General features: G+C 32.1%; 1 protein-coding gene across 1 annotated transcript in view; it reads right to left on the reverse strand.

Moving 5' to 3' along the window:
* Window positions 1-16,380, reverse strand: part of CCDC178 (coiled-coil domain containing 178) — a 369,756-nt gene that overhangs the window by 283,610 nt on the left and 69,766 nt on the right. Inside the window, exons 10-11 of the mRNA XM_007455238.1 lie at window positions 1,548-1,643; window positions 1,197-1,333 (exon numbers count right to left, since the gene is read on the reverse strand). Of these exons, the coding sequence (XP_007455300.1) occupies window positions 1,197-1,333; window positions 1,548-1,643 (233 nt within the window). The remainder of the gene's footprint in view (window positions 1-1,196; window positions 1,334-1,547; window positions 1,644-16,380) is intronic.

Raw genomic sequence — 16,380 nt, forward strand, 5'->3', positions numbered from 1 at the left:
TGTCAGGAACTATGCTTGATGATGAGAATTCAATGATGAAGAAAATATGGTCATGGCTTATGTCTGCCCTCATGGATCTTCCCATTTGTTGAGGAAGATGGACACCAGTCAAATATCTACACACACAAAGCTGCAAATATGACAAGCAATATGAAGGGAAAAATGTATGCCATATACACACATAATAGAGGAATTGGATATAACTAGACAGTCAATGAAAGCTACCCAGAACTGACTTCTCAGCTGTAATCTTAAAGATAAGTAGTAATTAACTAGGTAGAAGGTGGAAGAAAAACACTTATTGAAAAGGAATTAGCATAAAAACACCTTTAGGGCTGGAAAAAACAACGTGACGAATAGGAGAAACTGAACTAAGGCCATTGTATTTGAACCAAATAATAAAGCTGAACCAGGTGTGACAGGAGACTGCAGAGCCAGGCCTTCCTGCCTAATCAGGAACCTTGTGGGATTCGTTAAAGAGGGGCTTTTGTTCCCTCACCCCTGCTAAAATTAATACAAGTATGAAGGGAAACGGATCATACTTGTGCTAAAAAAATTAAAAGAAAAAAGAGCACACCTACCACAATGTAGATAATGGATTAGAAAGGGAGCACAGTTATTGCAGGTAAATGAGCTTTGGAAGGTAGCCATGCTCACCACTACACCACCAACGCTGCACAAAACCAGCTTTGGAAATCACCAGTTCACAAGTTCATGCAAGACATGATGATAGCTTGTACCAGAGTGCTGGTGCAGTATTGAAACAGATAAATTAAAAAATTATTTAGTATGTGGAACATTTCTTGTTAACATGTTGAATATGAGGGTTGAAACAGAAAGGGGAGTCAAGAAAACTCATAAGTTTACGAGCTAAGAAATCTAGTTTAGTAGTTTCAGGGAAGAATTGAGTACTGACTGAAGGAGATCACGAGCTTGATTAGACACATTTTAAAGTATCTTTATAAGAGAATATGTTCAAAGGAAGTGATATGAATCCCTTTTCGTTATTTTGATTTTTCTAAATGGATTCAGAATGATAAAAGAGCAACATTTGGGATAGAAATAAAACTTAAGCTAATTATAAAGACAAACACAAACACCATCATACCACCCCAGGAACACAAAATGAAGTGATTTATTATATTTAACATATTAGATATGCTATATAAGAATGAAAATCGTATCTGCAATATTACCTGTCACTGATATAACCTAGTATAGTTTCAATATCGATCTCAAGTCTTCTATTTTCTTCCATCAATTGAGAAAATGCTTTTGAGACATCTGAAGAATCTTTTGCGATATTAGAAAGCTCAATATCCCATGTTCTTTTCTTTAAAAAAAGAATCATTTATACATGTTTAAGTAAAAATGATTTAAAATAAAAATTACTAAAAGTAATTTCATTATTACACATTGTTTTTTCTTTTTGAGTGAAAAAGAAAAAGAAAAAAATGTGTAATAATGAAATTACTTTTAGTTGTATGAGTTAGTACTTGGGAATAGAGAATGGAGCTCTAGTGGGAAATAGGGAAATATCAACTTACTGTGGCATAAAAATTATTAAGTGCTTCCAAATATTCATTTTCATAAATTTTTTTCTTCCAGACTAGTTGATCATAAACTCTTTTCAAATCTTCTAGCTAAGGAAAAAATACATACACACACACACAGTAAACTGTGGAGCTTTCCACTCTTCTGTAAAGTAAGAAATTATCTTTCAAATTATGCAACTATAACATAATATTGATTAAAATATTATAAAGTAACACCATAGGCTGTTTTCACTTATGAAAACTGATGCAAGAGTCTGAATAAAATATAGCAAAAATCAAGTCTAACAGTATACAAATGCACAATCATGATCAAATAGAATGTATTTTAGTTAAAAGAATTGATAAAAATTCAAAAATTTAAGTCTTTGCTCTCACCAGCATATTAAAAAAGAAAATAACATAAATATGGCCAACACTCCACAAAAAAGCCATTTGATAAATTCACTATCTAGTTTCCATAATTTTTAAACTAGCACAAGGAAAACACACCCAAATATATTATAAAGAATGAACATAAAATATCAAAATAAATCATAAAATACTGAACCCATGCCCACTGAACTCAAAAAATGAAACCAGATTATCTTTCATCACCATTGTTATTAATCCTGTTTTGTGAAATTTAGCTAAATGCAAGTAGATAATAAACTAAATTTTACTAGTATAATATTGAATATGAAAATATAATGTCTTCAATTTTAGATGATATGATTGAATACCCAGAAAGACAGAAGATTCTATTTAAAACTATAATAAATGATTTTTGGAAAAAAGTCATAAGGAAATTAATAGCTTTTATCTATAAGAGTAATAATCTGTTAAATATATTGTGACAATATTTAAAAACTTTTGTCAAAAATATAAAGTATTTGGAAATAAATTCAACACAAAAGGGAGGACCTATAATACAGCAAACAAAAATTCTTATTTAAAAGCTTAAATCAAGAAAAAATGATATTTCACAGAAAGGTTTAATAGGATATACTGTCAGTTACCACAAAATTAATATAAGACATGATAAAAAGGAGTATTCTCTTTGAAACTTCATGAAATGAAATTCATATGGGAGAAAAGGTATGTGAGACTAGCCAAGAGGTATGTGAAAAATAAGAATAATGTTGGAAACTCGCTACCAGATATTAAAACATCTTATAATATCAGTACATTAAGGAGTATTTATTTTTGGCATTGCAATAAAGAACAGAAGGAAAAACCAGAGCCCAGAAATAGATCTAATGGTATTTGAATTCAGTGAGAGAGAATTCATTTACTTTAATTAATGGATTGGAAAAATGTAGGACCTCTGTTTAAAAAAGAAAAACAAAGTTATCTTTCTACTTCACATCTAACTCACATTATAACAAAAATAAATTTCAGATTAACAAAAACCTAAATGCAAATACAAAACAGTACAAATTATTAGAGTAATCAATATGAGTTTATTTGTATAATCTTGGGCTGAAGGATAATGTCACCTTGTCAAGTAAACCAAGATTTGTTGACATGTCTGATGGCATATTTTACAGAAGTTATGTGGAAAAACATACCATAAACAAGACTGAAGGAAAAATAAGACTGAGAAAAACGTAAAATAAAAGCCCAATTTTCTGACATATAGTCCTTATGAAGGGTATCAGTGGACACGGTGCATTAAGAATATCTGAAAACTCTTCTCCACAAAGGTAATGAGAAAACTGGCCAAAAAAAGAGTCAAAATTAGCGTTTTTCAGAACTTTGGAAATTAAGTGAAGGTTTCCAGCAAAAAGGGAGCACCTATTCAAGATAATCAGTCTAATCCGAGTAAGAGGTATGAGCTTTGTGGTGTTTAACTTGTCCTAATCCTTCCCTCCAGGTCCATGATAGCCTTGAACAGCACACATCTGTGGAGAAACCCATCAGCTGGGCAGCCACCAGAGGGAGAAGAACTGATGTGCAATGCTTTCAAAGCCTCATTCTCACAGAACTGTCATTATTTGACCTGTCTGGTGGTTTTTTGCATGACTCCATGTGCGAGGACATCTGTATTTTCTTGATACAGAGCTCTCCCAGTACAAAACATCTCACCAGGAAATTTTCTCCCAAGCCATGATTGTCAAAATTTTAAGTAGCACAGGCAATTGATTAACTTTGTGGCCACCTGAGACAGTAGACAATGATTGGGGCAAATGGTAAACTAACCGTTAGGCTATAAAACAAGTCACATTAGATTTTAAAAGATTAAAATGATATAAAGTATCTTCCCTAACCACACAGGAATGAAATTCGAAATCAGTAACAGAATCAAATTTGGAAATACGTGGAAATTAAACAATATACTCCTATATAACCAACAGGTCAAAGAAGAAATCTCAAGAATTAGAAAATACTTTGAGATGAATGAGAATTAAAGAACAACATAGTAAAACTTTTTGGATCAAGTTAGAGCAACACACGTATACCTGTAAATGCCTGTAATAAAGAAGATCTCAAGCCAATAATCTAATTTTACATCTAAAGGAAACAAAAAGTAGAGCAAACAAAACCCAAAGCAAGTAGAAGAAAGAAAATAATAAAGTTTAGAGTGGTAACAAATGAGTCCTAGTATACAAAAAAGTAAACAACAACAAAAACCTAATAAAACCAAAAGACAGTAATTTGAAAAAGTCAAGAAATTTAAGAAAACTAGATACACTAAGAAAAAAAGGTCAAATTACTAAAATCAGAAATTAAAGAGGGGACATTACTATTAACCTCACAAAAATAAGAATGATTATAATGGTATACTATAAATCATTTGATGCCAACAAATTAGATAAACAAGATGAAATGGACCAATTACTAAAATGACATGAATTACCAAAACTGACTAAGAAAAAATAGAAAACCTGAATACATATATAACAGGTAAAGAGATTCATAATCAAAATCTTCCCACACAAAAAAAGGCCAGGAGTAGATTGCTTCACTGGTGAATTCTACTAAATGTTAAAAGATGAATTAACAAGAGTTCTTCAAAAACTCTTAAAAATTAGGAAAAAGTATTCTACGAGGCTATATTACCCAATACCAAATTCTGCCCAAGACATAACAAGAAATAAAACTATAGACCAATATCACTTGTGAATATAACACAAACATCCTCCACAAAATAGCAGCAAACAATCCAGTAATATATGAGGGATTATACACCACAACCAAGTAGGATTCATGTTGGGAATGCAAAAATCACTTAATGTAATATACTGTATTCATATAATACAGAGTCAAATTCACCTGATCCTCTCAATGGATATAGAAAAGTTATTTTACATAATTCCACACCCTTTCATGATGAAACCACTTAACTAACAACAACAACAACAAAAAACCCTATGAAATTTCCTCAGCCTGATATAAAAGTGTATGAAAAACAAACATTATACTTAATGATGAAAAATGAATGCTACCATCTGAGATCAGGAAGAACAGGATGTTTGCTCTCATCACTCATTTTTAACATTGTACTTGAGGTTCTAGCCAGAGTATTTACGTAACAAAAATAAATAATCTGGTTTCCATATTGGGAGGAAAGAAATAAAAGCATTTGTATTTACAGATTTTGAGATCTTATTCATAGAAAATCATAATGAATATACAAAAAAAAAACCCCTACTAGAGTCTAGTTTAAGTTTAGCAACTTGCAGGGTATAACACAGAAAAAGTAGTTTTATTTCTATACAATAGCAATTAACAATCCAAAAATGAAATTAAGGAAAAAAGTTCATTTACAGTAGCATCAAAATTAATAAAATTATTAGGAATAAATTTTACTAAAAAGTGCAAAATTTATATACTGAAAACTATAACACATAGTTGAAAAGAGCTGAAGAGGCTTAAATAAATGGAAAGACACCTCTGTTCATGGATTAGAAGATGATAATACTACTTTAATTGATCTACTGATTCCATGCGATCCCCTTTCAAAATGCTAGTTTACTTCTTTTCAGAAATTGACAAGCATATCCTAAAATACATTTGAAAACCCAAAGGTCCCAGGATAGCAAAAACACTCTCTGAAAGAAAAAAACTGGAGGGCTCACACTTCTGGATTTTAAAACATCCTACAAAACTACAGTGATCAAAACATGGTAGTACTGGTACAAGGAAAGACATACAAATCAATGGAATAGAATTCAGAGTCCCTAAATAAATCAATGATTGACTGTATTCAACAAAGGTGTCTAGATAATACAATGGGGAAAAAATAGTGTTTTAAAAAAGTGCTGTTGGGAATACTGGATACCCTCATGCAAAGAACGAGTTTGGACCCCCTACTTCATACAAAAATTACTAAAATTGGATCAAAGACCTAAATGTAAGAATTAAAATGATAAAAATATCAGAAGAAAAGATAGACATAAATCCTGTGACTTTGGTTCAGGCAACAGTTTCTTAGATATGACACTTAAAGCATGGGTAACCAAAAATAAAATAGACAAGACTTCATCAAAGTTAAAAACTTTTGGGCTTCAAGAATTATCAAAAGTGAAAAGACACTTTACAGAGTAGGAGAAAATATTTTCAAACTACCTATCTGATGAGAGTCTAATATCCAGGCTACATAAAGAATACTTACAACTCAATAATGAAATGTCAACTGAATTTAAAATGGTCAAAAGATGTGAAAAGACATTTCTCCAAAGGAGATAAACAAATGGAAAACAAGCACATGAAAAATTTTTCTATATCATTAGTGATTAGGAAAATGCAAATCGAAACCACAAGATACCACTTCACACCCAATAGGATGGTTTTAATAATAAAGATAGACAATACCAATTATTGCTGAGGATATGAAGAAATTAGAACCCTCATAGATTTCTGGTGGGAATATAAAATGTTGCAGTCACTTTGAAAATAGTTGGCAGTTCCTTAAAATGTTAAACATACAATTATATGTCCCGGGAATTCCACTTCTAGGTATATAACCAAGAGAAATGACAACATGTATGCAAAAACTTGTACATCAATGTTAACAGCAGCATTATTCAAAATAGCCAAGAGGTAGAAACAGCCAAAACCCCCTTCAACTGATGAATGGATAAACAAAATGTGATATATACATACAATGGAATACTATTCAGACATAAAAAAGGAATGAAGTACTGATAGATTCTACAACATGGCTATGAAATGCCCAGAGGCAGCAAATCCATAGAGACAGAAAGTGAATTTGTTGGTTGCTAAGGACTGAGGGGAGGAAGGAATTGAGAATGACTGCTGATGGGTATAGGGTCCCTTTTGGGCATAATTAAAATGTTCTAAAATTACATAGTGGTTACAGTTCCATAAACTTGTGAATATACTAAAAACCACTGAATTATACAATTAAAATACAAGGCCAATATTTCTAAGAGGCAACAAAATCCTGAAATTAATGACAAAGCAAATAATTCAAAAGAACATTGTTTTCCAAACCATTTCTGAATCCTCTTTATTATTTTATTCACATTTACATACTATACCACCTGTACTATTATACATTTAACAATTTTCTTAAGTCAACTAACTTATTTAAAAAAGAAACTATTGTTATTGTAAGTTAAAATCCAATATTATATACCATAAAGAGTAACTTTAAAAATAAAATCAAAAACTATTTTATGAAATAAACAGCTAATATAAAAATTTAAAAAGTAGTACTAAATGTATTCAATTTACCAAAAGAAATACTAAATATAATTTTTAGAAGAATTACTATCCATAATTAAAGGAATATTTGGGCTGATGCTATAACTTTAAGATGAGAAGTTCAAAAAATTATAAGATGATTTACCTGTATATAAATTAACAAGGTAATTGAACATTAGACTTAATTTCTAAACCAAAAGAAAACAGACTTTTCATAAATGTTTGTTTCAAGAAGGCTTTGAAATATTTTCCAAAAATTTTCTTCATAAACTACCAAACTACTTAGCTAAGTGATATTCAAGCTTTCATACCTACTCATTATTACTACTGCTTAGTAAATAATCATGAAAAAACTATTAATCAAGCTTTTTAGATACTGCAACATATTTTGAATGCATTTCTCAGATAAAGTTGTAACCAAGTCATTGAGAAAATGAGACACATCTAACTTGGCATGATTAAAGGGTGTATTCATTCCATGGCTTCGGTTTTGTTGGATTTATTTTTTTCCCCTAATGTGCAATACTTATTTTAAATTTGTATTAGGACATTTTAGGTTTTTGAATGAGAAAACATCTTTGTGGTATATCCTAATTTTTGATGCAGTTCTCAATCATAAAAGTCATGTAGAAACATGAATTTTTTACCCAAGAAGACTTGAAGTTCTAATTGAATTAATAGGGAGTGAGAAGTTTTCAGAAAAGCCCATATTAAAGATTAATGGTTGATCACCCATTTACAAATCTGAGAGCACGTAAGTGTATTTGGTGGTTTGAACTAATTCAGTGAATAATTTTAACAACTTCATGAAGTACTTCCCCTTAATCAACACCTTAAACCCTAATCTCTCTTGTAGATTATGAACATATTAAATTAACACACATCTAGTTGTTCAGATGAGATAACTGAGTATCTAAAAGGTGTAAAGTGAAGGTCACAACCAGAATGTGGAGGAGAAATCTGAGTCCAACACTCTATGATAGATTAAAACAACATTAAATGTTGCTTTAAATGAATTGCTTTAAATGAATCGCTTTAAAAATTCTCTACCTCATGAGTCATCATAGAAATGCAAATTTAAAACCACAGTAGGATAAATTCAACAAAAGCACAATAGTTAAAAATAAATAAAAGATAACATTAGATGATGGTATTAATCTGAGGCTGGAATTCTCATACATGGTGGTCTGAGTAGAAAAATGTATAACAATTTTGGGAAAAAATTTGGCATGATCTGTGAAAACTGAACATATGCATATTTGGACAAGTAATTCCCAATATAAATGAATACATAATTTTAATGAGTATTTTGACGGTCTTGGGCTGAAAACTGGAAGGACTGAATTGTCATAAACTCAAATGCGGAAGGCTGCAGGTATAATGCAATTGGATATCAAGTTTAATTTTCGAAAAGTTAGGCTTGAGAAACCCACTAGACATCTAAATGGAGACTGGGTTGGCAGTTACATATACAAAGCTTATAATAAGAGGATAAGCCCTTGGATTCTCAAATGAGTGTGGAGAGATAAAGAGAAACCAGTAAAGGAAACTGAGAACAAGAATCCAGAAAAGTATAAAGAAACAAGAATAGTATGCGTTCTTAGAGCCAAGAGAAAAATGTTTCCAGAGATAAAGGTATAACCAACTTGGTTAAGTGCTACATGTAAGTTAAAGAAGATAAGAACAAAGAAACAATGATTAGATTTAGCAATGTGGAAATCACTGTTGACCTAAATCAGAGATATTTTGGTTGAATGGTGAGACAAAAAAGAAAACTGGAATGTGTTTAAGAAAGGATGGGATATTATGACCAAATGAGATTTATTCTAATAATTCAAGGTTCAACATTAGGAAATCCATCAATATAATTCACTGTATTTATAGAGAAGATATTACATGAACATGTCCCCAAATGCAGAAAAGCCTTGACAAAAATTGACATCCATTCCCAATTTAAAAAAGTCAATAAATTGAAACTGATAAATACTTTTTAACATAATAAAATGCATATTGAATCTTAAAGCTGGCCTCTTACTTAAGGGAAAAAACTAGAAGCAATTCCATTAAGAGAAGGACATAAAAAGGATGCCCATGATCTTTATTATTATTTAACACTGTACTTCATGTATTGACCAATGTAAACAGAAGACAAAAAATTAAAAGGCATAAAAAATAATGAAGGAATAACCATATCTCTATTTGAAGATAAAATATCATCTTCCCTGGAAGATTCCAAGATAAACAATGACAAAACTACCATAAATAAATTTTAAATCAGTAAATGAGTATAATATGATATACGTATATATATATTTTTTCCATTAGATGGTAGAGCAGGTCTATCTAAAATCTTTTTAGATAATCAATTCCTTATTTTGACTATACTGAGGTGGTTGGGAGGACAATATCCTTAAGTTTCCCTCTAATTTAAGGGATATGTGAATCACACCCTTCTAAAAGGAACTTCAATTAAAAGTAATTGAATATGTGTCTTTTGGTTGGTGCATTTAATCCATTTACATTTAAGGTAATTTTAGATATGTATGTTCCTTTTACCATTTTCTTAATTGTTTTGGGTTTGGTCTTGTAGATCTCTTCCTTTTCTTCTGTTTCCCACATAGAGAAGTTCCTTTAGCATTTGTTGTAAAACTGGTTTGGTGGTGTTGAATTCTCTTAACTTTGGCTTTTCTGTAAAGCTTTTGATTTCTCTGTTGAATCTGAATGAGATCCTTGCTGGGTAGAGTAATCTTGGTTGTAGGTTTTTCCCTTTCATCACTTTAAATATATCCTGCCACTCCCTTATGGCCTGCAGAGTTTCTGCTGAAAAATCAGCTGATAACCTTATGGGGATTCCCTTGTATGTTATTTTTTGCTTTTCCCTTGCTGCTTTTAATATTTTTTCTTTGAATTTAATTTTTGTTAGTTTGATAAATATGTATCTTGGTGTGTTTCTCCTAGGGTTTTTCCTGTATCGGATTCTCTGTGCTTCCTGGACTTGGGTGGCTATTTCCTTTCCCATGTTACGGAAGTTTTCAACTACACTCTCTTCAAAATTTTCTCAGACCCTTTCTCTTTCTCTTCTTCTACTGGGACCACTATAATTTGAATGTTGGTGTGTTTAGTGTTGTCCCAGAGGTCTCTGAGACTGTCTTTGATTTTTTTCATTCTTTTTTCTTTATTCTGCTCCTTGGCAGTTATTTCCACCAATCTATATTCCAGCTCACTTATTCATTGTTCTGCCTCAGTTATTCTATTGATTCCTTCTAGCATATTTTTCATTTCAGTTATTGTGTTGTTCATCTCTGTTTCTTCGTTCTTTAGTTCTTCTAGGTCTTTGTTAAACATTTCTTATATTTTCTCGATCTGTGTCTTCATTCTATTTCCGATATTTTGGATCATCTTCACCATCATTACTCTGAATTCTTTTTTCAGGTTGGTTGCCTATTCCTCTTCATTTATTTGGTCTTGTAGGTTTTTACCTTGCTCCTTCGTCAGTAACATATTTTCTTGTCGTCTCATTATTTTTGATGGGTGGGACTCTGTTCCTATCTTACTGGTTGTTAGGCCTGAGGCACAGATTAGCTGAATGGATACAAAAACAAAATCCATAGGTATGCTGCCTAAAGGAGACCCACTTCAGACCTAGGGACACATACAGACTGAAAGTGAGGGGATGGAAAAAGATATTCCATGCAAATGGAAATCAAAAGAAACCTGGACTAGCAATACTCATATCAGAAAAATAGATTTTGAAATAAAGACTGTTACAAGAGATAAGGAAGGACACTACATAATGACCAAGGGATTAATCCAAGAAGAAGATATAACAATTATAAATATTTATGAACCCAACACAGGAGCACTTCAATATAAAAGGCAAACGCTTATAGCCATAAAAGGGGAAATCAACAGTAACACAATAATAGTGGGGGACTTTAACACACCACTTACACCAATGGACAGATCATCCAGACAGAAAATAAATAAGAAAACAAGATTTAAATGACACAATAGAGCAGAGAGATTTAATTGATATTTATAGGACATTCCACCAGATAGTGACAGAATACACTTTCTTCTCAAGTGCACATGAAACATTCTTCAGGATAGATCACATCTTGGGTCACAAATCAAGCCTTGGAAAATTTAAGAAAACTGAAATCATATCAATCATCTTTTCCAACAACAATGCTATGAGACTGGAAATCAAATACAGGAAAAAAAAACTGTAAAAAACACAAACACATGGAGGCTAAACAGTGCACTGCTAAACAATCAAGAGATCACTGAAGAAATCAAAGAGGAAATTAAAAAAATGCATAGAAACAAATGACAATGAAAATACAACGACACAAAACCTATGGGATGCAGCAAAAGCAGTTCTAAGAGGGAAGTTTATAGCAATACAATATCACCTCAAGAAACGAGAAAAGTCTCAAATAAACAATCTAAGCTTATGCCTAAAGCAACGAGGGAAAGAAGAACAAGAGGAACACAAAGTCAGTAGAAGGAAAGAAATCATAAAGATTAGAACAGAAATAAATGAAATAGAAATGAAAAAAACAACAACAAAGAACAATAAAACTAAAAGTTGGTTCTTTCAGAAGATAAACAAAATTGATGACCCTTTAGCGAAACTCATCAAGAAAAAAGGGGAGAGGATTCACATCAATAAAATTAGAATTGAAAAAGAACTTACGAATGACATGGAAGAAATACTAAAGGATAATAAAAGACTACTACAAGCAACTCTATGCCAATAAAATGGACAACCTGGAAGAAATGGACAAATTGTTGGAAAAATACAACTTTCCAATACTGAACCGGAAGAATTAGAAAATGTGAATAGACCAATCACAAGTAATGAAATTGAAACTGTAATTAAAAATCTTCCAACAAACAAAAGTCTAGGACCAGATGGCTCACAGGTGAATTCTATCAAACATTTAGAGAAGAGCTAACACCCATCATTTTCAAACTCTTCCAAAAAATTGCAAAGGAAGGAACACTCCCAAACTCATTCTACGAGGCCACCAACACCCTAATACCAAAACCAGACAACAATACTACAAAAAACGAAAATTACAGAACAACATCACTGATGAATATAGATGCAAAAATCCTCAACAAACTACTAGCAAACAGAATCCAATAACACATTAAGGGATCATACACCATGATCAAGTGGGATTTATCCCAGCAAAGCAAGGATTCTTCAGTATACACAAATCAATCAATGTGATCCACTATATTAACAAATTAAGGAATAAAAACCATATGATCATCACAATAAATGCAGAAAAAGCTTTTGATAAAATTCAACACCCATTTATGATAAAAACTCTTCACAAAGGGGACACAGAGGGAACCTACCTCAACATAATTAAGGTCATATAGGACAAACCCACAGCAAACATCAATCTCAGTGGTGAAAAACTGAAAGCATTTCCTTGAAGATCAGGAACAAGACAAGGATGTCCACTCTTGCCACTCTTATTCAACATAGTTTTGGAAGTCTTACCCAGGTCAACCAGAGAAGAAAAATAAATAAAAGGAATATGAATTGGAAAAGAAGAAATAAAGCTGTCACTGCTTGCAGAAGACATGATACTATATATACATAGAAAATCCTAAAGATGCCACCCGAAAACCACTAGAGCTAATCAATGAATTTGGTAAAGTTGCAGGATACAAAATTAATGCACAGAAATCTCTTGCATTCCTATACACTAACGATGAAAGATCAGAAAGTGAAATTAAGGAAACAATCCTATCTACCATCGCAACAAAAAGTATAAAATACCTAGGAATAAACCTACCTAAGTAGGTAGAAGACCTGTACTCAGAAAACTATAAAACACTGATGAAAGAAATCAAAGACGACATAAACAGATGGAGAGATATACAATGTTCTTGGATTGGAAGAATCAATATTGTGAAAATGATTAGACTACCCAAAGCAACCTACAGATTCAAAGCAATCCCTATCAAATTACCAATGGTATTCTCACAGAATTAGAACAAAAAATATTACAGTTTGTATGAAAACACAGAAGACTGTGAATAGCCAAAGCAATCTTGAGAAACAAAAATGGAGCTGGAGGAATCATGCTCCCCAACTTCAGCCTATACTACAAAGCTACGGTAATCAAAACACTATGGTACTGGCACAAAAACAGAAATATAGATCAATGGAACAGGATAGAAAGCCCAGAGACAAACCCACGCACCTATGGTCACTTAATCTATGACAAAGGAGGCAACAATATCCAATGGAGAAAAGACAACCTCTTCAATAAGTGGTGCTTGGAAAACTGGACAGCTACATTTAAAAGAATGAAATTAGAACACTCCCTAACACCATACACAAAAATAAACTCAAAATGGATTAGAGACCTAAATGTAAGACTGGACACTATAAAACTCTTAGTGGAAAACATAGGAAGAGCACTCTTTGACATAAATGACGGCAAGATCTTTTTTGATCCACCTCCTAGAGTAACGGAGATAAAAACAAAAATAAACAAATGGGACCTAATGAAACTTAAAACTTTTTGCACAGCAAAGGAAACTACAAGCAAGATGAAAAGATAACCCTCAGAATGGGAGACAATATTTGCAAATGAAGCAATGGACAAAGTATTAACCTCCAAAATTTACAAACAGCTCATGGAGCTCAATATCAAAAAACCAAACAACCCAATCAAAAAATGGGTGGAAGACCTAAACAGACATTTCTCCAAAGAAGACATACAGATGGCCAAGTGGCACATGAAAAGCTGCTCAACATCACTAATTACCAGAGAAATGTAAATCAAAACCACAATGAGGTATCACCTCACACCAGTCAGAATGGCCATCATTACCAAATCTACAAACAATAAATGCTGGAGAGGGTGTGAAGAAAAGGGAACCATCTTGCACTGTTGGTGGGAATGTAAATTCATACAGCCCCTGTGGAAAATAGTTGGAAGGAGTCTTAAAAAACTAAAAATAGAACTACTATGTGACCCAGTAATGCCACTGCTGGGCATATACCCTGAGAAAACCATAATTCAAAAGGACACATGCACCCCAATATTCATTGCAGCACTATTTACAATAGCCAGGACACAGAAACAACCTAAATGTCCAATGACAGATGAATGGATAAAGAGGATGTGGTACATATATACAATGGAATATTACTCAGCCATAAAGAGGAAATGAAACTGGGTCATTTGTAGAGATGTGGATGGACCTAGAGACTGTCATACAGAGTGAAGTCAAAAATATCGTATATTAATGCATACATGTGGAATCCAGAAAAATGGTACAGATGAACCTATTTCCAGGGCAGGAATAGAGACGCAGATGTAGCGAATGGACATGTGGACACAGTGGGGGAAGGGGAGGGTGTGACGAATTGGGAGATTAGGACTGACATATATATACTACCAGGTGTAAAATAGCTAGTGGGAACCTGTTATAAAGCACAGGAAGCTCAGCTCAGTGCTCTGTGATGACCTAGATAGGTGGGATGCAGGGGGCGGGAGGGTGGTCCAAAAGGGAGGCGATATATGTATACATATAGCTGATTCTCTTCCCCATACAGCAGAAACTAACACAACATTGTAAAGCAATTATACTCTAATAAAAAAGTAATTGAATAATATTTTTAACTTATACCCAAAAATATTAACTAAAATTTTAGCAGTGACATAGACTATAGGCTTTTTTTCTAACATATACAAAACTAACATAACAATTAGAAAATAACTGAATTTATAAGATTGCAGCATTGTTATCCTTTAAGGAATACTATTGGAAGCAACCAATATTTACAATAGTTAATACACAGGAATTGTCTCTAAGAGCAGACAGTGGAGTACATGAAATCCACTGGACAATGAAGATAATGTTTACAAAATCACAATGGACTGTTTCATCTAAAAGTTAATCATAAGGCACCAAATGCATACAAAACAACAGTGATTTTAAGTCTGTGCTATTTATTGCAATGCCAGTAACTTTTCTTAGCTATTTCACTCATCAATTATAACATTTCCAAAATCTATCTGTTTTATAATATAGATAATGTTTGATAAAGACAAAATCAAGGAATTTTCATTCCAAAGAATAAGTAACTTAAATCACAAATGATATCAAGGGGAAAACCCCCTAGATTTAAAACAATGTAAACACCAAGAGTCATTATGTAGTTTTGGTTAATGTTTTAAGTGATGAATCAATGCCAGTATCAACAACATTTGAAGTAAAGTAGAGTAAAATAGTATAATCCACATCTTAAATTACAAACTAGTTGCCATAACAAGCTCCAGTAGATAATACCTCTATAGGATTAATGATATGAAAGCCAAGAAATTTAATTAATGGAAATATTGTCTTTAAAAAAGTGAGCTGAGCAAAGGGCAAAGTTAAAAGTTTTCAGAATTTTGGAAAATGTGAAAATGCAGGCAAATCATTTAAGACTTATCAGAAATATAAGGCATATGATTTTTACTTGAACTTCTAATACTATACCACGATTCAACTTTCATTATTTTTCCATCACAATATTTTTTGTTAACATTAGTAGTTATGTTAATATTTTAAAGTTTTAGAGACATTTGTAACAGCTTTGTTTATAATACTTAAAAACTGAAAACATACTAAATGTCCAGTAACAAGGGACTAAGAGACTCTCAATGATTAAAATTATATTGTAAAATATAAAATGATTTTGCAAAAAGTTTTTATATAAAGAGAAACATGTCATCATTACTGTATGCATATAATATCCTTTAAAAATATACTACAAGCCTGTCTATATAAAACAAATATTAACATTGACTATATTTAAATAGTGAGATCATAGATCAGTAATTTCTTCTACTCACATGAGTGTATTCTAAACTTTGAGGGATAAAATTAAGTATTTGTGCCATTCAAAAAGTGTCTAAAATAATTTTAGATAACAGTTTGTGTAATGAATCCCACAAATTTTACAAGGATCATAAGGAAGAAAATAGGATCCATTAGTAGCAACTGCAGTGTAGTATAGTGGTGAAAGCCTGACTGGAAATCATTTGAAGTGGGATTGCAAGGAGAGAAATAGAAATAATGAACACAGAAAATCCTTTCAAGGGGTTTTGCTGCAAAGTATAACAAGAAATACAATTTATCTTAGGGAAAG

This window comes from Lipotes vexillifer, unplaced genomic scaffold, assembly GCF_000442215.2.
Source record: "Lipotes vexillifer unplaced genomic scaffold, Lipotes_vexillifer_v1.1 scaffold90, whole genome shotgun sequence".
Lineage (NCBI taxonomy): Eukaryota > Metazoa > Chordata > Mammalia > Artiodactyla > Lipotidae > Lipotes > Lipotes vexillifer.